Source organism: Parasteatoda tepidariorum, chromosome 4 (genome assembly GCF_043381705.1).
Source record: "Parasteatoda tepidariorum isolate YZ-2023 chromosome 4, CAS_Ptep_4.0, whole genome shotgun sequence".
In the NCBI taxonomy this organism is placed as follows: domain Eukaryota; kingdom Metazoa; phylum Arthropoda; class Arachnida; order Araneae; family Theridiidae; genus Parasteatoda; species Parasteatoda tepidariorum.
Genome location: NC_092207.1, coordinates 55,848,524 through 55,874,940, shown reverse-complemented (window position 1 = coordinate 55,874,940; position 26,417 = coordinate 55,848,524). Strand labels below are relative to the sequence as shown.

Below are 26,417 nucleotides of genomic sequence, written 5' to 3'. Positions count from 1 at the left end.
TAAAAAAAGAAATAGATTGCATAACTCATCATTTTAATGACTGTTGGATTGCAGAAACCCTTCTCACCATCTTTAGTAAGTGTTTCGCAAACAAAATTCAATACAAATTATTACAGGGTTGGCTAGTAATTCGACTGTGTATTCATTTGAAGTGTCAGCGGAAATCTAAGGGGAACGATAGAATTGATCAATATTCATGGAGAAAAAAAATTCCGTCAATTTTCCGTTCTCATGAAATATCCTATTTATTAAATTTCGTGTTTCAATTTGCATTGTACTAGGATTAGCAATTTTGCACAATTTTTTTGATGTGAAAAAGTTTTATCCGAGTGCAAAAAGATATCAAGTTGTTATAGCAAGTGTATTAAATCATTAATAAATGAGTTTTTTACACCAAATAACTTTTCATAATGAACAAGACAAAGAAAATAATGAAGAATGTGATAATTTTATTAACCCTAAACATGAAGAATAAATATCAATAAAGCTTAAATCCAATATTCGAAGCAAATTTATATTAGACGAAATGCACGGTGACGGAAATAGCTTTTGATCTAATGACTATATTTTCACTTACTAATATGCAATTTTACGGGTTTGAGTGTCTAACTTTAAATATGCTAATTAATTTGCGAGAATGGTTAATAAGACACAAAATTTTCATTCTATCAATAAAATTTTAATTAACATCAAGGGACTTTTTTTCCTTATTACCCAACTATTCGCACCATATTTTGTTTAACAGACCAAGATTGCAGAAGAAATGCATGCTTGTTCAGAAAAAGTACGTTATTAAATAAATTCCTTTGTATTTGCTCAATGTTCATGTTAAATAACATACGAAGATAACGTACATTAAAATTAACTTACGAGAAAATAAAAAATAACAGCAACATTACATTACAGTTTAAACGCAAATGCTGCAAATAAAAAACATTCAGTAAAAAATTTAAAATTAAACCAGCAATCAAACTTTTATAGAGGTATCTATTCTGGTCTATTTTAGAGGTTTCTTTTTCTTCTCTGAAAAATTTTTTCCCGCTTATTTTTAATTTTTTATATCTCAAACACTCGTGCAACTTTTAGATTAGCTCTGGATACTATGATTTCTACTTCTTTCTTCTATCGATATACGAGGAACCATTCCTAACTTAATTAAATGGAAATCAAAGAAATAGATCAACTGATCATCAACAAAAGCAACAACTATAGTATATAGTTATCGTTGTGATTAGTAAAAACTTTATTGAATCTTGAAATGGTTAAGCTGTTGCCATATTTCAAAGCAATAACGATATCCATCCTGATTGGCAGTTTGAAGTGATATTTGCTCTGAACACATCTCCCCCCCCCTCTGAAATCTTTTTATGACCAAATATTAAAGTGGATCAAGCTTTTAATATTTTTTGACATTTATAAAATTTCCATTCCTTCTTGCAAAAAAAAAATATCACATCAAACAGACAATTTTTTTTTACTTCTTAACTTCAAAAAGGAAGCCAGTGATCATTTGCAATATTTTCTTCCCCATATAAATTGGATTTCTTTTTTAAAATTTAAATTATATTTAGCAACAGCAAAAGAAAGATTTGTTTATATTCTTAAAAAACATTATTCATAAAAAAATTTTTGGTTAGTATATAACTCCTCACAAATGGACTAAAAATAATCACTTTAAACGAGAGAATTCAATTCCTTTGCTAAAAAGCAAACTCTCGCAAAATTTTTTATTTGTTTTTCTTAATTATCTAGAAATGGGACTAAATTTACTATCCACAATTTTTGTAAATTTTTAATATTTTTAAAAGGTCATAAATGAACAACGCGAGGTCTCAGTGGTTAACTCACTGAGCTGTCATTATAAAGGGATTTGGTTCGATTCCCGTTGGCGACTTCAATTCAACATCACATCATCAAGCACCAGCTTATCAAAAAAGTAAAAGGGATCTCAGCATAATGCTGAACACTTTGTCAACATCATGCCGTTGGTTACAAAATTGTAGAAAACCCTGGCTCACAAGGGACTTTTATGGGTATGCTTTTTGAATTAACGCCATTCCTTGGCGTCAAAAACTTGGTGGTTTTAAAAATTAAAGAGAAAGTAAAGAAAAAGCAAAAGAGAGTAAAGAAAGTAAAGAAGAGAGTAAAGAAAAAGCAAAATGGCTATTTTTACAAAGTAAAAAAGTGAGCTTTTTTTATTGACAACGATTTATCTAATGCGAGAAAATGATATATCATACTAGCTAAAAGTTTTCAATCTTCCGGAAATCCTACTACACATTTAAGAAAAGTATTTTAACTTCAACTCGCGTTAAATCAAATGTCAAACTAAAAACATTCTTAAGCATATTTGAAAACAAAGATATCGCCAAGCTTCCGAAATACGCATCCCATTGTGAGATTAATTTCATCGTAAATCCGGCCGCCAAAGCAGCAGTCAAGGCCTTTATCAGATGATAGTTGACAGGCTTTGTTGCATTGAAGGTTCCAAAAACACAAGTCTTTTAGGGGGTGTTATTAATAAGATGATCGTGCCTTGTTGGCTTTTTGGCGCCCTCCGGGGATATTTAGCCTGTCAGCTATCTCATTTGTTACGACGCTCAAAGTAGCACCTTGATTCATGCTCAACGTATTAAAAGGCGGGATAAATCATGCTGACTGATGGAGCTCTCTATTTTTGATCTCTCTAGAAAAGTAATAACACGATTTAGAATATTATTGGATTTGGAAGATTAAAATTACAAATTCTACGGGTGAAAGGGGAAGAATGTAAATTATTCGGCGATTGTAATTTCGATAATTTGCCTCACCAAAGAAATTATTTGATTTGACCGATCGATTTGCTGTTTGACTGATGTGTTTTTATCCGTTTCATTAAAAGACTTTTTTTTTTCATTTTTATTCCTTTATACGAGAGGGAAATATTTAAAATACGTTCTAATAATCACGGAGAAATTTGCCTATTGTGTACTTTGAGCAGTCGATGGAGTGTAAGAATAATAATTTGACTTATTCTGCGGATTTTACAAACGTGATTCAATAATTTCCTGTAGGAAAATTGCTATCTTTGCCATTAGAAATCTTCTTTTATGCTCGATGTAGACAAACATCGAAGCACCAGCTGCAGTTATCTTCTGCGTTAGCACCATGTTTAAATTTGATAGATGGAAATATAGTGGAGTTTCAATTTGCTACCATCGCAAGTTATAATTTGCAAGGCGTTATTCAAATACTACTTTTGCCATAAAATAGCTTTTGTTATGGGTAACATGAGAGGTTTCACTTTTTCTGAAATATTTTTTAACATAATAACATTTCAAGGTTGACACTATTTGAAAGCTTAAAAGTCTGTCATACGTTCGGACTATTATAGTTTTTACTTAAAATTCAAACTACCCTTTTTAAGAGTATAAAAATGTTATCAAACATCCCTACTTAATAATGGCTTAGCAAACTGGAAGAGAGATTTGACCGATAGAAATATTTAAACCTATACTGCAATAGTAAAATATCTAAAATTTTGCAAGCCATAATTATGTCTCAAGAAACATCACAAAAGCATTTCCGGATGAAAAATAACAACAGAAATCCTTACAGAATATGAACAGAAATCCTTAGATAAATTTAGTTTGTATCCGCAAGCTGAACTATTTAAAAACAATTCCATTATCCGTTTTTTTTTATTATTTTTTTATAATTTGCGAAAATATTTCGTTATTCTTCCTTGCTTCGCTTTTCTCAATATACTTTTTAACAGCGATAACTATCAAGAAATTTTGAATTGAAACAACGGATCAAACCTCCAGCAATTTTGAAAAAATAATTAACTCATTAAAATAAAAAGTTAAAGTAAACAATAATGCACTAGCTTTTAGCATGTTATTCTCTTTTTCCAAATATGTTATAAATAAGAGAGCCAATAAGAAAAGATTTAGTAACAACAATTAAAAAAAAATTTCTAGATGAAAATGATATTAAATGTGATTTCTCCTTGATTTCATTTACAAATGACTAATAGGCAGGAAAAGAACAGACGCTTTTACTTAATAAAATGCGAAGACTAACGAGAGCTCATCAGATATATATATGTTTAAATACGAAAAATGTAGGGTTTCTCTTTATCCAAATACTGCTTTTGCAATGGAAGCATATCGAGATAAATCCAAAACCAGAGAGGTAAAATGTTAAATAAAGAGTCGGGTACTTACTACGCCCTTATTAATTAGACTTTGCTTTGCCCGACTAAGGGTGACGTAAGTAAAGAGTCCGGCTCCTTTTTGCCTCTCCTGGCTCGTCCTCAGGATGTTGAGGAGACAGCTCACCCCTTCATGCACATCTGACACAAATTCTTCCAGAAAACTGAAATGAAAACAATACTTATAACTAAGGCAAAGGGTGCTCTTCTTGTTTTTCAGTGGAGCCATCTATGGCCAAGAATACGACTTCAGCCACGCATACGTCACAACCCTTTTATAGGGCGGACCCATTCACACATCCATTCATTCATCAACAGATCATAATTTTGACCTGAATCAGAGAACGATCGAACCAGTACCCCCAGAAGTTTGATTTGTTATGGGAACATGGAGGACTTTCGCTACTCGACAGATTTAACTTGCATCAGTCATTTTACTACACGGGGAGTCTTCGGCCGGCGGGGTTCGAACCCACAAACTCTCGGACATGGGCCCAGCGCCCTACCGACCAGGCTATCCTGGCCAGCTTTATCTTACATCCATGATGCAATATTTCCGAACATAAAGTTCTTTAAAAACTTTGTTATTTAAGTTAAATTTGTGTAGAATGATACTAAAAATAGATTTAGTAGGTCCATATAATGTTAAAGCCTAAAATCAAGTAACAGAAGAAAAAAAACTTTTTTACTTTATGTTCTTTGTGGTATTATCTGAATTTAGCATAATTTTTATTAGTGACGAGTTTAGAGATGTTTAAAAAAAAGTCTCAGCAATCTTACCTTCTTTTTTTCTTTTTTTTTTTGCTTTTGAAACAAAACTAAGATGAAAAATAATTTGCAGGTACTGTAATAATCTGTAGCACCTGCTGCCGTGCTGGAGAATTTCTGCTACCGAGCCTATTTGTAGATAGAGTTTTTCATCGTTGCGACCAGGATTTGAGTCCTAGCTGTAAATGGTTAGTTCGTGTAATGCTCCGGGTTTGCACCAACTTCAATACAAACAGAGCCTAATGCTTGACCTACGTTTTTCTTTACCTTCTAAGTTACCTTCTAAGTTACTTTCAAAATTACAAGACTTCGGAATTAAGCATTATGAGTCGCACATTTCCTAAATGGATCGCTCACTCAACACTGGTCATAAATAAATTAAATATGTGTTGACTATGTGTTCTGTGGCTAATAATAATATGTCGAATAATATTAATTGGAAAAAATTATATTTCCTACAAGCCAAATAGATATCTTTGTCTTAAACTCAAAAAGAAGTTGCAAAAATGTTACTATGAAACTAAAAAAATGTGTTGCAGGTTTGCTTTTTACTGTACTTAATACCATCGTAAATTTACTCTACTAAATATTATATAGCTGAATAACTTTAGTTCATATCCTTGAACAAAATGTTAAATTCGATATTTCGAAATTTCTTTTTTCTATAAAATAAGTGAAAAAGCATATTTCAAGCATATAAGCTTTGCGACAAATAAATCAATTATTGCTTCGATTAGAAAATGAAATTTGATCTCATTAATTGTTCTAAATTCACATTGATCCCAAAAAGCAACCTCAGCTCTGGATTGTTAAATGCATGTCTTTCAGAAAGCATAGTAATATAAACATAAACGAACATCAATCACACGCTCCTCTCACTTTTCAAACAATGGGAACAAGAATTTCGGATCCTCGCCGAATTGCCGCTAGCCAAATCTAAACGACTTTCCAAGACAATTACTTTCGATATCCATTAATCCCTTCGACAGTGTTAAGCCTAAATTTCTTGAAGATAAAATTTCATAAAAGAGTGAACCTTACCTAAGATACGAAGACTGAATGTCCTCCTCTAGTCTCCTGAGTAGGAAGGACAACCTAGGGATACCAACGGATAGTGTCTCGTCCCCTGGGTGACCGACACCCGGGTCATTTTTGCGTCTTTCTGCAACAAGATGGCGCCGTAGATAAAAGGCATAATCAGCAGCACTCATAAAACGAGGCCGTAGAATACCCTGAGGAAAAAAACATTTTGTTAAATATTTCTTTCAAAAAGATAATATTTCAAATAAACAATAAAAATTTAAATCGGTAGATGACAAACGATTAGATTTTGTTAAATATTTAGAAAATTGTTACGGGTTGTAAAACGTTATTATATTTATTATCATATTATTATTGCTTTATATTATATTTATCAATGTTATTATATTTTATCTATATTTGTTATTGTTATTATATTTATTATAAAACACACAACACAGAAAAACATTATGCTGAAGGAAATAGCAACTTAATATATCTTTAAGGAATGTATTGTTGTAAATATTTTTAAAAACTTTTGAAAAATATATTCAAAATATCGAAGTCATCTAAAAGCGCATTAAAAAATCATTAAACTTGCATAAAGAAATTTTATTGATGTAATATAATTTAAATTTTCCAAGCAAATACACAATTCTAATTTGTGACCCACGGCTCGAAATTGAAACTTGTTTTTTTATATTTGTACAAATACTCACGTTATTAAAAAATTGGGGGGGGGGGGAATAAAGAAAACAGATCAGATATATTAAAACTCTTTGCACTATAACCTGACACTATAACTTATTGTTTACACCTATAACATTATTACTCATTATACTTATTATTACCTATTATTTCATTATACTTATTAATACTTATTATTTACGTAATATGTTGAAAAACAAAGATAGCTTGCTTCAAAGAATTTGAAATATTAATTTTTTATTAGTTTTTCATTCATGTTAAATGCCTTTCCTTATTACATTTTCAGTATTCGCAAGTATTCGCATTTTTATATAATTTAAATATGTTAACAATTGGTTGATATTGTACAGATTCACGAAACATTTAAAATTATCGGATTATATTTCGTAAAAATAAAATATTAAATATTTATATTTACAAATAAACAAACGAATTAATTTGTCTGCAAATTAAAATTTGCTAAATTATTAGTTTTAATTTACAAAAAATTGCGAAGCTTTTCCTAATATCTTCTAATTATGAATGAGGCATTTCTTCATGTAATCAAATTGCACCATTTTCATAATAAGTATAAAGAGCTCTTGCTAAAGTTATGAAAAACTATTGCAGAAAGTGAGTCGTATCAAACATGCAGTAGTTAGAAAATTAAAATGCGGGATGTTAGATAAAACATTATATTTTCCCTATACAAATGTGATGTTATAAAAGTGAATATGTCTGGTGATTACTTTTTTTCCAATAATTCATGCACGAATTAAGAAAAATTTAAAAAGTAAAATAAATGAAATTTTTGCATATATAAAACCATTTTTCTTAAGCGTTTTAATCCGTAATCCACCCTAAGAAATTCCAGATCAAATTTCGATAAAAAAGTACCGGCCCTCAATGTGGCAGTAATTTTTACCGTGAAATGTATTTTTACTGGAACATGAAACGGAAAAAAAATCTTATATACCGGATTTCTTACAATAAATTACAGCGAAATCACTTAAACTCCCTAATTAAAAAAACTGTAAAAATTATGGTATAATATTTTACGGTAAAAATGGATTTTGTGGATGATAAACCCAAAGTGCCGGTACTTTATAACGTAATTTGATCCAGACTTTTTTACACTGTAGTTGGCAAAATTTTAAAAATTATTTAAAAAACTTCATGCGTATATATTTATATGAATAGTAATAACTTAAGAAATGACTATCTCATTAGTAGGTAATTAAAAGTCGAAATTCGTTTTTTTTTTTTTAAAACGCATTATATTTATCTTTCTTTTTATTCTGAGTAACCGAAAAGTTAAATGAAAATTTATAAAATAGATTAAAGTAAAAATTTTGCCCATCGTGTATACTTCTTTTAGTACTATATGATGTCATAAATAACAGACGTGATAGTACAGTGCGCTTAAGAAAATACTGAACGCTTTAATAGTAATTAAAATTTCTCAAACTAAGATGCTAAGATTAAAGGTACGCTGATCTAACATTAAATATGCTAATTAATTTATGTAGATGATATTTTAAATTAAAAATTTATGCGCAAAAACGTACGTTTTCACCTTAAACATGCTTTTTTTGTCGATGGATATGAATTCTTAATCCTCAAAATATGGGGAGTAACCACAATATTGAATTACTATCACATACTTTGGAATGGAGAGAGGTCGCAAGTTAGATCCCTTGAATGTCTATTTCCATAAGTTTCACAATTGTGAATCTTGACAAGACTATTTTAATTCTCTTCAGTAGTTCAAGAGACATGACGAAATATGAAAAAAGTGAAATCGACAATACGTGAACAAAAATTTTCGACTGCTGTCCTGGCAACATTTGGGAGCCATATTTAACAAATTACAGCTAGCCTTATATTTTGGCAGTTAAATATTCGAATGCGTCGAAAAAAAGTTATGTTTATTTTTTAAAAAAAGTACGTTTCTGTTTGAATTCGTATCCTAAAATAGTGCCTGCACTTTTTAAATAGCTTATTTTAGACCAATCTCTCGATTGGTCTAAAATAGTCATTAAGATCATTAAGATTGCTAGTTAATGTGTGAAAATCCGATCAATTAATTGAAATTAATTGAGTTGTTCCATTTTTATTTTGCACACTTTATATTAATATCTCTCGGAATATATCTAGTAACTGGAATTATTCATTTAGATTTAAAAATAAAACAATTAAGTAATTCAAACTATCATATCTTTCTTCATCCAAAAAAAAAATATTATTATGTTTAGTTGAGAAAAAAATAATCATACTTTTTTCTGCTAAACATAATCTATTATTTCCTTATATAATCCACTATAAAAATTTTCCATTTTTTTTAGAGTGAAATATGTCTTAGCAAACAATACGGGAAGAAAAATTAATAAAAAAAAAGGGTTAGAGAAAATCGAGTGAAAGTTCTTTGCCCTGAGAATAATTAGGAAGTAAAATCTATTGAAATAGGAAGAAGAATCAAACTTCCGACAAAAACGTACATAATTTTCTCGAACAATTAAAATACTATCAATTGTCATTTACAGCGAAACGAAACAACTAGCATGCAAAACAGTCGGTACTTTGAGAAGAAATGTCGCAAAGTGGTTAAACCACTCTGCAATTCCCAAGCATGTCGTTAAAACTGACGTATAATTCGTTTTCATGTCTGAAGTAGAAATTATTGTTGGTGTATTCTTACAAATAACAGCTATGCATTTAAACACAAATAGGTTTTTATTTGGCAGGCTTTATTGTTCGCACGACTTAGGAAAAAAACTGGAATTATTTTTTTTTTTCCAGCTCAATATTTCTTTTCAACTATTCTTTTATTTACGCTTTCTCGTTTTTTAGATTGTTAATACTCTCCTGGCAACACTTTAAGAAAGGTGAAGTTTATTCTATAACAAATTTTAAAAGTCAATTTTTAGGGTTAAATAATTTTTTTTTAGTTCTAATTTGCTGTGAAATATTGATAGCAATAAAATTTCCTCGCCTCTTACGAAAAATAAAATAATTTCTTATAATTTCAATAATTTAATTTCTTATTTTATGGTGTATGTCTTTATGAATAGTAAGAAAAGAGATTAAATCAAAATAAAACTGACTTTTATAAAGCAATAAAAAGCATGTACGAAACATAACTCGCTTCACAAAAATGACCCTACGATTTGAAACAAAAATGTTTTATTTAAGAAACCAATTATTTAATCTAACAAAGATTTGGAAATAAGTTTTTATGTTCTTCAACAGATGGCGCTATTATCTAGAATATGGGAAAGATATGTTTAGTACATAACTGACCATTTCAATTGAAATATTTGAAAGGGTAACAGTTATATTTGTCCTTAAAATGCTCCTCGCTGTCGAAAAATAGTGGTATTTTGAAAACATCACTTTGAACTTTGTTTCTCTTATCAGCTCTATCTCTTGACGAACTTTACAGCTAGTTTTGAAATGTAATGAGAATAAATTTTTCTGCTTAATACAAACCACGTAACAAACTGTACTCTTTTATTCCTTTCCGTTGTTCTTTAATTGTTATTTTAAATCGTTGATCTTTTATCCAACCATTTTATCAACTATAATTAATTAATCTGGAAAAAGTAGAGACTTTTATTTCAAGCAGATTAAGTAAAAATTAATACCTAGTTGAGAAAATATCGAAAACGTCAACTGTCAGTTAACAGTTAATTTTTTATTCTTGGGTCAAAAAAACATTATGATTAAATTAATTAACATTAAGATTATATTAATTAATAAAGCATTAAGATTATATTAATTAATAAGACATTAAGATTATATTAATTAATAAAACATTAAGATTATATTAATTAGCAAAACATTAGGATTATATTAATGAAAAAAACATTAAGATTATATTAATTCTTAAGCAAATAGTTTATCAACATTTTGTAAAATGTACTTTTTACAAGCGGACCACAGAATGAAATTAAAACTGAAGAAAAATAATATGCTATTTAGTATCATCACCAAGAAAAATGAGAAATAAAATAAACTTTGTAATTATCACCTCCATTGTTTATCAAAGAGATTGAAGTTCCAAACTAATTAAATAGACTTAATATAAATAAAATACTCATTTACGTAAATTATAGTTCGAACCAAAATGAAATTCAGCTAGAAAATTTCTTTCAAAAAATAAGCCTTGTAAATTATTTTCAGATTTAAAATTTTTAGATAGTGCTTCATTTAAGAATTATAATACTTGTACTCATTGTCAACTAACTAATCAGAAGAAAGTGACAATTTCAAGGAGCTTGTTTTTAATACAAATGCTGCATGCTGTTTTTATGTTGTTTAAGACCCTGTAATTAAAACTTATAGTATTCAGATTTTACCGTTTTATGTCTCTAAATTCTAAATAAAATATGCACATTAATAAATAAATATTTATATAACAATAAACAATATTTATGTAACAATAACAAATAATCATAATAACGCACACAAGGAGAAACAAATTCTGGTAAAATTACAGTATTGTATTGTAATAACATTTGTTATAAAAAACAGCAACATAATTCTGATTAATAAAACCAAAATATATAGAATTCAAGCCATTCATTTAGTCATATGGTAACTGTCCTATGGTCATATTAGTCATATGGTTCACTGGAAATTTTAGTTTTAATTACTGCATTTAGTGATAAATACAAAACAGAAAAGTAAATTTAACCGAATAAATGGTTTTTATGCCGTGCTCTAAGGTATCGTGATGAAATTACCAAATTTTACCGCTTTCACTAGATTTTGTCATACATTATAAATCTATATTTTATTTTTCATTTTACCTAAATCATTGCCGAAACGCTTAGTTAAAAATTACTGAGCTTTCTGGTGTTCCCATTGAGTCAGAAACACTGTAAATTTTATCATATTCTGGTAGTTTCAATCACACTTTTTTTTCTCAGTGTAGTATAATAAGTAATTATGAAATGATAAAACAAAAAATTAGATAATTTTAAAGTATTTTTTTCATTTGTTGAGAATTTTTCGTTTACTCCTAGTCTAAAATATTTAATTTATTAGATCAAGAGAGTGGCGGTTTTATAAGAAATAAAAATCAGAATTTTAAAAAAAACAATTACTATTTATAATATATAGATATTTATGTTAAGCGTGAACTTTATTTTTCAGGGCAAAAACTCAGAAACTGAAACAAAATTAAACTAAAAAAAAATAAATAAATAAACGACCTAAACTTTTTTCAAAACGTTCTCTGAATTCATTATTGAATCAACGTAAAAATAGAAAAACATTATTATATATCAAATTAAATTATTCGTTCGTGTTATAGACATTTTATATACACACCTACGTAGACATGCAAAGCATTAATACTGGATTTTTTATTAGCATGGAGAAAAAGAATAGCTCATAATTAATTATAACATATTTTGTCTTATCTAAGTAGCCAAAGGAATTTTCTCTATCACCTCACAAAATGTACCCATTGCTCTAAATCTTATACATTTCTTCTGGCGCTTTTATTAACGAAGATAAACCAAATTATGAAAAGTTCTCTAGGGAGGAGTCTGCTCAGAATATTAATTTGACTTCGTTGTTCACTAAGTTTGGTTCCTTTTTAACCTTCGATCAATGACCACTCGAAATCAATCGAGTTTTTCTCGTGTAAAAGATTTTGATAATCACCCGTTCATAATATTAGAGATCATTATGTAGGTTAGGGTATAAATCGAGCATGTAATAACCGATTATATCTAATTATTTGTAGTTGAAGAGGAAACAATTGTAAATACATGATTTTTAAACTTCCTTAATGATCGCTTGCATAGTTAAAAGTTCGTCTGCTTTTCAATAACCCATAGGGTGTTAAAAGACAAGTAGTGATTTTAAATTGAGTTCACGGAATAACTAATTCTGAAAAATTATCTTCTTTAAATGGTGTTTTAGAAAATTGGAACACTTAATTGAATTGAACTTATTTATATATTTTTTTACTTTTTTTAAATTTTCTAAGAAAGAGTTGCCATGAACAAGAGGGTCTTCTTAAACAAGTAAGCTATATATAAGCTTTTCTCTGTTACACGTAATTAATTCCCTTGTTTTTAGTCCATTTTCGTGAATTTTCGGTGGCATAATTTAAATATTTATGAACCACTTTTGAAGATTTCCCAAGTCCTTCTTGAGTTTAGCATAAATCCTTGTTCAATATTGCCTCCAACTCTGCATGGCGCTTTGGAAAATTCTGGATCAAATTACGGTAAAAAGAACTGGCACCTTGAGTGCAGAATCGGTAAAATTCATTTTTACCTTAAAATTTTATACCGTAATTTTGACAGTAATATTTATTTAATTGCAGTGAATAAGTGATTTTGCAGTAAATGTTACTGTAAAAATTATGGCATGTCTGTTTTTTTTTTGTACGCTAAGAAGAACTGGAACTTTTTACCGTAATGTGATCCGGAATTTTCTACAGAGTACATCGTCAAACGTTTCTGGCTTTCCTTTACCTTTGTAATCCTTCGTGTCATAGTTTTCACTCTTGAAACATTTAAACCAAATACCCACGTGATGAAACTGATGGAGAATGGGCCCTATAAGCCTCATTCAAAAATTAGTGAGCTTCAACTGATTATTTTTTCTTCTGAAGGAGTTACATAAATTTCAAAATTTTTAAAATTACTTTAAATTAACTATCTCAACAACTATGACATGTTAAGAATATTTTTTTCCAATGTTATAAATCAATTGGACTTAAAAAGCTGGAGAAAATATTTTCAGAATTCCTCCTATCAGGCTCGACAATCAGGAGTTGAAAATTGAAAAATTGAGTTTTTGTAAATTCTCCGTTTTTTTTTTTTTTTTTTTTTTTTTTTTTTTTTTTACAGTGCTGAGTATAGGTTTTCTTAGAATCTTTCTATAGGAAATAGTTGTAGAGGCTGTTGGTTGCGTCAGCTCAGATTGCATGGAAAACTGAGGTAGAAGGATCGAGGATGGGAACGAAGATCGAAGGTAGGAGGACGAACCGAAATAGTTCCTGCGCGGAGGAATACCGGCGGAGGAGCATCAACCGGCGGCCAAGGCAGGGAGTGAAAAGGCTGAAGTCCAGTATTTAAGCAGATGACAGTTTGCCTTCGAGAGAGGTTGTTGTGCAGCGTCCGAGACTTCGTCCCGATATCCCAATTCTTCCCGGTGACGCCCACCTGCAGTATGCGACATTTACAATCAAAAGTTTAAGTTTTTAATTGTTCTTTTAATAACAACTTTTAATGTTTTTAAAGAATAACTTGTTAATTGGAGTTTGTGAAGTTTCGTAGATGGTTTGTTATCTTTCAATATTAAAGAGGATGTTTCTTTGCCATATTGTTTCATTTTTGAAAGTCTTACATTCCATCACCGAACCATATACAATAGTGCACATTTTTTCTAGATAGATTTGAATAGTAATTGAACGAAATACATTTTTCCTTATGTCAAAGAGGGCATGCATTCATGGTTTATATTTCACCGAAAATGGTACTTCTGTTGCATGCAACTCTGCTAAATATTCAAATTTATTTTTTTTAACACTACATTCAATTCTGAAACATTTTCACTTACTAACAGAAAATATTCAGCTAGATTTGATTTATATAATTTAATTTATATTTCAGATGAAATTATCATAAATTCCCCTGATCACCTCGAAATTATTTTGTTTTCATTTATTTATATATTTACTTACTTATTTGTAAATAAATTATCCATCTGGGTCTGCAAAAACCATCGATTAAACTTACAAGAAAACGTTACAAAGTATTATTATTGTTTCGCTGTAAGCTCAAAGTTAAAATAACATCATTTTTTAATTAAAATTTTTTAAAAAAAGTTACTGGAAACAAGCTTTTTTTCAACCCTGTAAAGCCTATGTTGCCCCTTAAAAATATAATCTGAGAAATAGAGCTCCCCTGAAATAGATTGACAGATTTGGAATTCGAAAAACAATATCGTTTATCTCTTGACAAAGCGAGACGCACAAAAAATAAGAAATTTAATTAAGTTTTATTAATTGCGCATGAGCTACAAGAATTCTCAATATAATATAATAATTACATAAATAATAGAGAATAAAATAAAAATTAAAAAAATTAGGTAAAAAACAATAAGAGAGAAGAAAAGAAAATATTTTTAAAAAAATTAAGAATGCGAAATACTAATAATTCACATAAATTTTTTGTACACTTTTTATAATTTTTATATTTTTTTAAAAATTTGAAAATTTATTTCGTTGCCTTGTTTTTATTTGATTAAATTATAATAACGTGGATATACACACACGCACCGAAGAGCCATTACATTATGACCACCCTCCAGGACCTTCTCGACCAGGAACAATGTTTTCATGGGGCACATTAGGACCCATAATCCTCATAGAACAATCCCTGACGTCTGTAAGCTACTTGAACATAGTTGCAGACCAGGTTCACCCATTCATGGCAACAGTGTTTACCAACAGGATAATGCACCGTGTCATAAGGATCGAATCGTCATGGCTTGGTTCGAGGAACATTCCAGTGACTTTCAAGTCATGTATTGGCCCCCAAATTCACCTGACCTTAACCCAGTAGAGCATTTGTGGTCCTACTTGGAAAACCAAATTCGTGCTACCACGCTACCCCCTCGCAATGTGAGGGAATTGCAGGACCAGTTGGTGAGGGCTTGGTACCAGAAACTCCAGACTACCTATCAGCACCTTGTGGAATCAATGCCACGGCGGGTGCTAGCAGTTTTGAGGGCTAAAAGTGGTCCTACATGTTATTAACAGGGTGGTCATAATGTAATGGCTCTTCGGTGTATATATATATATATACATACATCCTTAAAAAGAACATAAGGAAATGTCCACTTAAAATTTACCAGCGTCCAAAATTTCGACAGAAATTTTCGATCTAAAAAGCAATTAAATCCTTAAAAAACGTTTTCTTTCTTGCTTGAAATGTCTTTTTCCACCTTTTTTTTCTTCCTTTCTTCTCTTTATTTCATTGATCAAACATCACGCACGCTCTTCTTTTACTTTTTCTTTCATTGAACAAATCAAACTACTCGCTTTTCTTTTTTCCTCTTCTTCCCAATCGAAGTTCAATGCCAAGGAAAAACATTAGGTCACTTTATTTTCGATTCTCCCTCCGGTAAAAAAAAATTTGTTCTTTCTTTATTTTATTTCTCGAAGAAACAAGAAAAGTAAAAAAAAAAAACCGCCTAAGGATTATTTGCTCGTAGATGACCACACAAAAACCTTCCCGGTAATAATCTACCCCAAAGGCTTTTACGTGTTTTATCGACGCTGCTCTTCTTTTTTAAAGGACGTGTTAAACTTTGTAACAAACAAAAAAGTAAAGGGACAACTGTATATTTCATCGAGAGCAATGCCAAAAGTTCCGTCTGAAGATGACGCCAAAGTTGCCTAAAAGCAATTCCAGTTTATGCAGTGATTATTAATAAAGTATTTTAACATATTCTTTAAACAGACATTCACCTGAGAGATATCTTTCTCAGCTCTTTACCTTTTTGGGCGTGCCTTGTATGTTATTTCGATTCGACATTTCCTTAATTATAAGTTATTAATGCCAATAATGCATTATTGTTGTAGCTCAATACGTAGTTCAATGTGCCAGTTGTACAGTAAATTAATCTGCAAGAGTGTGAATTATTTTTTAACTGATTCTAAATGGATCTATTATTCGTATATTTAGTTCCTTTTTGTTTTCAGTTTCTACTATATGAGGCGCATTATCTACTGCAAGGCGTGAAAAGGGAAAAACACGACTTAAGAAATACCCTTTGGACTGAAATTTGGTGTATTAGTAGTACACCTTAAGATTACAAATACCCATATTCTTATCATGAATACACCTTAAGGGTGTTTTGTTCTAACCCTAAAATAACAACGGGTATAAAACCAGTAATCACGAGAGAAACGCATTTTACTATTTAAACAGTTGAGGTTTGATATGCACTGTGTATTTCTTTATTTTCCTCCTTTTCTCATTTTTTCAATAAAAATACTTTTAAGAAATATACAGCTCAAAAATATTGGTAAAACAATTTCTGAAAAACAATCAAACTCGAAAATAATTTTATTACTTAAAAAATAACAGTATTTATAAAATAGTATTTTATTTTATTTTGTCTTCTAACTAAGGTTGAACAGTCAACCCAATTCTGAGTTCACAACTATCATTGTTCAACTCAGTAGCCCTATAATTTTGAACCCAATTCAGGTGACAAGTAACCTCCTGAATTGAGCATTGAGACAAACTAGCCTTCGTATAGGACTTTTTGATGGACCTAATGCGCATTTGCGTTACATGCAGAGGAAAACCACGATGCAGTGATGATCCGTGCCGGAAGCAGAATTCTACCAGCCAACGCTTGGATTCGAATCTGGGTTGCCTCACTGAAAGGCAAGTGCTCTATCCCCTTAGCCACCACGGCTTACTTTTAATAATACAAAAGTAAGATATTTATGTAATTCATTCATATAGTTTGACAAACACGAATCTAGAAAAAAATTATCTCAAAAGTAATGTGTACTAATAATTTATATCTGGCACAGTTAATAAAAGATGATTATTGGTATGTTTGATACGTTTCTAAACTTTATGAAAGTAAAGAAGATTATTTTTCAACAGGCCTATTTCAAAAACGATGTTTATGTAGACTATCATATTTTATTAACTGTGTCAGATGCCAAACTATGTTTATGATAGTTTTTATCCAAACTCTAACTTTTAAAACAAATTATGTGAATAAAACTTTTTTTTAAATCTAGTTCCTTAAATATAACAAGCACTATTTATGAATATTAATATTTTATCAAAAGATTAATTTAATTTATTATTGCAATTAAATTTTCAAATAATATCTTCTATATAAAAATCACAATAAAACAAATTATTAACTATTATTGATTTTATAAAAATATATATTATATATATATTATTATATAATATATAAATAATATATAAAATATATATTATTTATTTTATAAATTAATAACGATTAAGAATTAATAATACTTGCAAATGATATTTTTATTTTTATAAAATCTAATTTAAAAATGAAGAAAAGGAAATAAAGTTATCAAGATTATTTTTAGCTTTTAACATTGGTTTTTTAACTATTTTAGAGAAATCCTTAGGCGGATATTGTCTTGAATTTTTCCATAAATGGATTTTTACTTAGCACACTTTTCGAAAGGTTAGAGTGCGTAAAATAATGTTTCAGAATAATATTTTTTGGAATTTGAACTTATGACAAGAAATTATTCTGATTGACACCAAGTTTACATTGAACCAAATACATCTCCTTAATCACATATTCCAAATATCATATTTATATTTAGTTACACCCAACCTACCTAAGTTCCTTTTTGTTGTTATGAGATTTGGGACAGTCTCACTCTCTACTAATACAGTAGAGTATTTTTTTAAAAAATATCTTTATATCCAATTTATTTTAAGATATCAAAATTTAATTTTTTTTCCACTTTTGCAAAAAAAAAAAAATTTAGGTGATAGCTAAAAACAGAAAATTGCCCTCTACATAGTTTTAAAAAAATATATCATAGTATCGCTTTTCCATTCTTTACCATTCAACATGCGTACCACTGCGCTTACGGGAACGAATGATTAAAAATATTGATAACAGCTATTCATAAAATATACATAGTTTGGCGATAGTGTAATTAACTATTCAATTTAACTATTTTTTTTGTCTTTTTATTGATTTTAATTAAAATAAAAATTTATGCAAAAATCATATCGATCCAATTTTGCATATTTTTAAAGATTCACATCAACTGTTTCAGAACATAACTTAATGTGTAGTAACATTTTGAGAAGAGTTTTTTCTTAATTTTAAAATTTTTTAAACTTATAATAGTTAAAATTATTTGCGCCCCACCTATCATTGTAATGTTGTTCAGCAATTTTTCTTCCTTAATTATTTTTGCTAAGGCTATCAATAAATGAATTTGAGAACTGTGTTAAAATGTATAAAAACTAACTTGAATTTTTTCGAATATTGCACAAAGAAGTAAGCACAATGTCACTTGCGTTTTTAATTTTGAAAAAAATTAATGTTTTAAGCACGTTTCCTTAATAAAAAAAATTTCTTTAAAGTTTTACTGTTAAAAAATGTTTTAAATATGGTTTTATTTATTAACTAGCTATTCATCTATTATAATTATTGAGGATTGATAAGTTGCGAATTGAGAATTAGGGATTATGATTTATTTTGAAATAACTATCTATCTATTATCCTTTTTATTAATTACCTATTCATTAACCTATAATTAACAAGCTACTAATTACCATTATAACTAGTTGTTGCCATTACTAATGACATAGGTCTAATTTTCTAAAATACCAAATTGCGTGCCAAAATTGAGTAAATAATTCAAATTTGTGGTCGCTAGAAACGCGTTCTTATACATTTATTTTCTATTATCTCTAATTTTCGTACAATATCAATTTTTATATAAAATACTAGATTTAAAACACACCACGCACAATTTTGATGCATATAAGCTTTTGCAACATGAAAAAAATTTCGAAAAAACAGATAAAAGAATAAATAGCCTATCATGCATAAATAATGTTCTGAACTACTTTGCAATAATCTTCACTGACAATTCGATATATTTAATACAAGCAATAACTTTAGTTTAAAAATCTAGTTCATAATCTATTATTGTTGTTCTATTTCATTATCAGCTGGGGTGCAGCTGGTTCATTACATTCTTCGTATCACGCAATGTTATCGTTTTCAAGCAAAACGTTTTAACAACTATGGTAAAAAAATATGAGCCAATTTTTTTATTCCAAAATATTTGTAGAACTATAAATAGAAATAAAAATCGAACAGTTTAATGATAAAGTTTGGTAAGTTCCTGATTGCAGCCTCAATTTAGTATCGAAATTAGCTTCATAAAACTAGGCATGTTGTCCAAAAAGCTTTAGAATTTACGATCAAAATTCGAACACTTTATTCCAAGAGGTTATCCACCGAACGTAAAAAGGCTTTTAATTGCATTGAATTCGCTGTCACTTATTGAAAATTTTGGTGACTGCTAACAATTGAAAGCAACCTACAGCTTGAGGCCAAATTGCAAAAGCACTCTAGGTATATTCACTTGTTATCGCACTATTGGGGATGAAGACCAATTTTTTTTCTCCATCGAATCTTATTGTTATATATTTACCACTGAGATAATGAAAGAGGTAAACCGAGGTGGGAATTAAAAAAAAGGTTATTTTCAGTGCAATGTTAACGGTACATTTTCTAAATAAGAAATCAACGGTGCGTGACTTATGCTTCCAAAATAGGAGAGAAAACTCTGACCGCAAGGGATGTATCATTTAGAATGATTGCTGTGGCACAAGGAGGCATAAAGATGATTGATTGACAGTTATAAATTGATGTCAAAGTATACTGAATAAGAAAATTATTAGTTTTATAAATTGAAATGAAAAATTTTATGTTATTTTTTTTTTTCATTTCGGTGGGCATACCCATGGTCAAATATGTTTGCAAAGAACGTGGCCAGTAATAATTTTTTTTTTTATAAAAAAGGAAGTTTCTCATATTGAGTTATATGAATGGAAAAATCCAATCAGTCATCAACTTTTAAAAAAAATCACTACATTAACAATATGCTAAAACTTAATTTATCAAATTTTTTATGTAAATTCCTGTTTTCTTTTCCTTTAGGGATTACGCTAAATAATTTTAACTTTTCCAAGCATTCCTTAATGGGACAGCTGATGTCTACTTATATAAAATAAATTTACAAAATTCAGTAGTTATTTTACACGTAATTAAAACTTCACAACACGAAATTAAAACTTCATTAGCACTAAGCTTTTGTAATTTTATAATCAATTTTCACAATATGATAAAAATCTAATTTTTTCAACGCAGATCATGATTGCCTTGTACAGGAGCCAACATGCCTAAATCTGAGCTTGAATCTATTTACATCCATGATGTATTTATTCAATATTTTTTGTATCGCATTTTTCAATCATCGAATACGAAAAATAGATATAAACATTGCTGTGTAAAAAATTTGTTTTTAATATTTTTAAAGTTTTCCATTAAAACAAGGAAATATATAATACTTAATTTTTAAGGAAATATGTACTTCTTAAACTTTCATTTCTGAATGAAATATGTATGTTAAGAAAAAAGGACAAAATTTTAATGGTTAGAGAGATATTATGCATTACATAATATGCTTATCATATAATGCAGGCAATAATCTGTAGATGTAAGAGTGTACTTTCTCTGAATAAATATACCTTTTTTTTCAAAGAACATGTAATCTCAATAGTTTTGTCAGAAATATAAGCTGAAAGTTTAAACTCTATATCATTTTCAAATTTAGCATTGTTTACTATATCGAAAATTAATTGAGCAAATTGAAGGCACACAACATAGAATTTGTTTAAACAAAGTTAACTTCATGCACAAAATAATTTCAAATAATTACTTTTTTTTTCATTTTAGATCCAACAACATTTTGAATTCGGTATAATAAATTTTTGCATCGTGTAAAATTATGCATCTAAACTTCAATACTGAAATCTAAGATATAAATGAAGTCGGTCCAAATCGAATTGTAGATACGTCATATTAGAATATTTGTTCATCAATTCAACTGATTTCATCCAATTCATTCCAATTTTAAATTTTAACAATTTAAATTAGCATAAAATATTTGTTAAAACTTCTTAAAGGACCTTACTCTGTAAAATTTGCTTTATTTTATTGCGTATGGTATCGTGTATGGAAATGTTCATATTTTTAACACGAGTTTTATTTCTTCAATCAAGCAACATATCTTTACATAATTTTAATGCTAATACTAATCCATGAATTGATCTATAAAAATTATATCAAGTCCATAAGTTCAAAAAGAAAAAAGGTAAAAAATAGGGCACCACTTGGGCGATTTCTTGATAATTACATTGTAGTAATTAAAATTAGTATATTAGTAAAAATTAGTATAATAGCATTAAAAATTGAAAAATTTAAATAATTTATGAACCATTATTAAATTAAAATAGGAAAAATATTAAATAATTATAATTTCAAATGAAAAATTGAATGAATTTCATTTATTTGAAATTATAATTATTTCAAATGAAAATAATTATAATTTCAAATAAATGAAATTATTATAATTTCAAATAAAAATTATTATTAATATTTTGGAAGGAATTATTTTAGAGAAAACAAGTTAGAAAAACGTATGATAATTCTTTCAATTGGCGTAATTAATTTAAAAAATAATGTGATTAGCGTTACTTTTATTTCATATTTCATGCCCGGCGTTGAACAAACGACCCGATTCTGGTTTTGCGAATAGCAGTGCTCAGTTCCGTAGTCTTTTAATTTTGAACCAAATCCATGAAACAAGCTTGGATCAAGCATTTGGTAAAGCAAACTTTCGGAGAAGACTTTTTGATGGAACTAACCAGCATTTGTATTACATGAAAAATAAAACCTCCCAAGGTTAGTCCGATAGCAAGGGGATTGCATTTTCTTTTATTTTATAATCTACTCTGAACAGCCTACCCAATTTCTGTTTTGCTCTGCTCAACTCCATAGTCTTATGATTTTGAACCCAATCCAGAAGACAAGGGAACTTCTGAATTGAGAGAAAATAGCCTTCATGGAGGACTTTTTGATGGAACTAACCTGTAGTTACGTTACATCGAAAGGGAAACTATGTAAATCTCTCAAGGGGGCTCCAATCCATGATCCGTCTACCACTGATGATATTTTACGTCACCACTGTGGTTGATGCGAGCCAGGCTTGGAATTCGCATTGACCAGAAATCGATGGGATTCGAACCCGGTTCCCCGCATTGGAAGGCGAACCTCTCTATCCCCTGAGCCACCACGGCTCACGGCAAGGAGGTTCTAATCCATGATCCGTCTACCACTGAGTATACTTTACGGCAGGACGGCGGTACAAACCGAGGGCAAAATTCAAATCAAACAGCCATCGCTGGGATTTGAGCCTAGGGCACATCATTGGGAGGCGGAAGCTTGATCCTCTGAACCACCGGGCCTTAATAAAAGTCAATTGACTTAATTCCAATTCGTATTTTGTGTTCAGGTCCGAGTTTATCACTATCAAAAGAGGCTTGAGCTATGTTTCGAATAACGTTAACCCTAATTTTGTGGATGTTTGTGTCCCATAACTGACATTCATTCTTCAGTTCAACATCTAAGCAAAATGACAAATGCTTTGGATAAGTCGGGAATATCCATCCTGTGCTTGCTTATTATGCTTTCAGTTCATTCGGAGGTGCACATCCAATTGATCCCTTCTCATGTCGGTATCAATGCAATGAGATTGCGAGTTTATTTGCAAGAACTGTTGATTTGGAGACTCGCCGGGCAAATATGCATTTATAGTGAGGTGTTTTCCGAGTACAAGAAAACCCTTAAAGTTCTACGGATACTCGAGAAATCTTAGTGGTACCCATATTATTGAGGGTCATAGACGCTAAAAAAGTTGTATTTCATGTTTATCACTTATCCTATAAAAAAGAGCAAAAGGGTTCAAGGACCAGCGCCAAGTGTAGAGCTGTACTAACCTAGGAATCCCATATTTAAACAAGTATTTTTATTCAAAAAAACATACATTTATATCTGATTTCGTAATTTTAACCGTCTTCTCTAACTAAAGCAATTGAGTTGATCCCCTTAGACTATTAAGATTACATAAAGTAGGTGATTATATCAGAAGTTATTACACATGATTCTTTTGTGACGACTATTTTTCTGTCTATTAAAGACCATCGCTAGAATATGACATATTTTTACACTTACAAAATTATGCAACAGACTTGCTATTTATAATGTAATCTGAAATCGTAATAATTTTGTTATATAATATTTATTCATGCTTAAATTTTTTATTGGAATATATCAATTAATCTTAAATCTATTATTTTAAAAAATAATTTCTTACTTTTTTGGAATTTCTTGAGTCCCATTCACTGGACATGTATCCATCGGCATTTCTGGATTTATCTTCAATTATCATGTTAATTTAATCTGAAACATTGAATAATATTTTAAGTTGAGCATTCACAATAATTAAAGTTAAGAAATAAAATGTGAAATTTTATTTATGAAGACATTATAAAAATACTGTAATATTTAGAAGATACTATATTTATTACATGTCTAAAGTCATTTTTCTTTGGCATCAACAGACGAAAACTAAAGTTTTCATAATTGCGAATGAAGTTGGCGAAGAAATGGTTTTTAATTCTAAACATGTGGAGAAGAATATTATTTGGGTAATACTTGAAAGAAAAACCAACAACCACATTGAAACTTTCATAACTAGAAATTTTAATTTATAATTTTGTTATTCTTTTTTTAAATTTTGGCATATTTGAACAATAGGCATTTGAAAAAATTAGATCCTGAACGATCTAGTCGGGACTCTCGTAGAATGCAAAATATTTTGCATTGATCGAAAAAATATTTCGAAAATAAAGCATTATATTATCAGCCATACATTGTAACAAATTTTAAATCAAACTATGGTATAAAGCACCGGCACGTTGGCTGCATCATCTGTTAAATCCATTTTACCGTAAAATACATTTTTACCGTAAAATATTTTTCAACAATTTTTTGCAGTAATATTTAATTTAATTGAGTAATTCAGAGATTTTACGTTAGTTATAACTGTAAAAATTACAGTATGTCAGATTTTTTTTGCTCCGTAATGCATTCCGGTAAAAAAAATATTTTACTGTAAAATTTACCGGTACCCTGACTGCTGTTACTTTTTAACGTAATTTGATCCGGAATACAGTGCAGTTTTTACAGTTGTGAAAGGTATAAGATATATATATATAGTAAGAAAAGCAAGCATATTATTTAAGAAGAACTTCATAGAAAAAATATAGCAAATTATTTTTGTTAACAATTCTTTAAGTAGCAACAGGCTTTAATTTGGGGACAGTTCTATTTTTTTTTATAAAACTAAAAAAAAAACTACATTTTTACTTAAATGAATAACTTTTTCATATTTATTGCATAAGCCAGAAAAATGTTCGAATACTTCAGGAATATACACGTTCGAGTATACTAATATTGTCAAGAGTACACATAAGTTAGAAAAAAAATTAAAACTGAGAAAGGTATATGCCCTTTAATTGAAAATCTGACATTTAAGATTTAAATCAATAATATTGCTAAGAGCCATTTCATTGAACAGTTAAGAACTTTTTGAGATCATAAATAAACGTGCAAGAAAAAAATTGACTGTTACAAGAAAAAAATTGACCACTATCGTTTTGATACATTATTCTAAGATCTTTTTCATTTCAGTTCCGCAAAAAAAAGAAGAAAAAAATTAGAAAAAAATGTTTGAAAACTACAATCATTTCAAGTCCGGCAATTTGTCAAGGTATTTTTTTTCTAAAAAAAAAATTATGTTGTTAAAAGTTGCTTTCACCCCTGGCTCCTCGTCAAATAGAACAAAGAGAACCGGGAAGAAATACAAATTCAAACAACCTTTTACGGAACAACTTTTACCTTCTTTGGAACGTTGAACTTCTGTATTAGCCGCTTTTTTTCTAGCACTGTTTAAATAACTTATACCACCCGTTATGTTAGATCTCATTGAATTTGTACTGCTGCTCTTTTTTTGTTAACTATTCCGATTAAAGCAAATTTACAAGAAACTTAGCTTGTTTTTTTCTTATTTATCAATTTTATTTGTTCATTTTCTCTCTACGTTTTCTTTTTTCCGTCTATTGATACTGGACAACACAGTTCTGTTAAAGTTGCTGTCATTAAAATTTTACTGGACGCATTCATTGACTAATAATTGTAATTTACTAATAATTAATGAAATTTTAAATAATATTAATGAATAATAAATTCGCTAAAATTAACAGTAGTTTAAAAAACAAACCTGAATAACAATGAATAAAACTGGTTAGAATTGAAATAAGAAGATTCTTCAAGCAATTTTAAAAGGAAACTAATCTGAGCTTCTTAACTAAAAATTGCTAAAAACATAAATTTGATACAAATTTTAAACACCGAACTCCTTTACTCTCTATCATATCAAACATACTGCATATACAACTCCTTAAAAATATAAAGACGTGTACACTGAGAAAGAAAAGTGTGGGCAAAATTACCAGAATATTGTAAAATTTACTGGGTTACCGGAACACTGCAAAGGTCAGCAATTTTTATCAAAGCTCTTTGGTTATAGTTTCGGTAAAATTAACAATAAAATAGAGTTTCATAATACGTGATAAACTCTGGTAAACGAGGTAAAATTTGGTAATTTTATCATGATACCTAAATATGTGGTAATAAAAACTACAACTTTGGAAACCAAAGTTTCTGGTAAACCATTACCATGCGAATGGAAAAAATTACGAATTATCAGGTGTTTTTTTTACATCAAATGCCATTACCATGCAGTATGGAATTTTACTAGAAATTTTTCTCCGTGTATAGATGAACCTCTTCTGTACTTAAGGAGATCTTCTGTCAATTTAGAACTAATTTTAATTATTTTCTTACGAATGGCAACAAAAATTACTTTAGAGCTTAAGATTAGACTAACTTTTTTTGCGCCATGAATTTCCTCGTATAAAGTTATATTGAAACTAAGAATGCTTTTTTTTTCCATAATTATAAAACAAAAGAGCTAAAAATATTT

At 29.2% G+C, this 26,417-nt stretch overlaps 1 protein-coding gene across 1 annotated transcript in view; it reads right to left on the bottom strand.

The window, feature by feature from the left end:
- The window catches only part of LOC107449023 (formin-like protein 1), a 117,305-nt gene that overhangs the window by 50,355 nt on the left and 40,533 nt on the right, over positions 1–26,417 (bottom strand). The window contains exons 2-4 of the mRNA XM_016064418.3: positions 23,685–23,770; positions 6,005–6,195; positions 4,209–4,359 (exon numbers count right to left, since the gene is read on the bottom strand). Of these exons, the coding sequence (XP_015919904.1) occupies positions 4,209–4,359; positions 6,005–6,195; positions 23,685–23,759 (417 nt within the window). The 5' untranslated portion in view covers positions 23,760–23,770. The remainder of the gene's footprint in view (positions 1–4,208; positions 4,360–6,004; positions 6,196–23,684; positions 23,771–26,417) is intronic.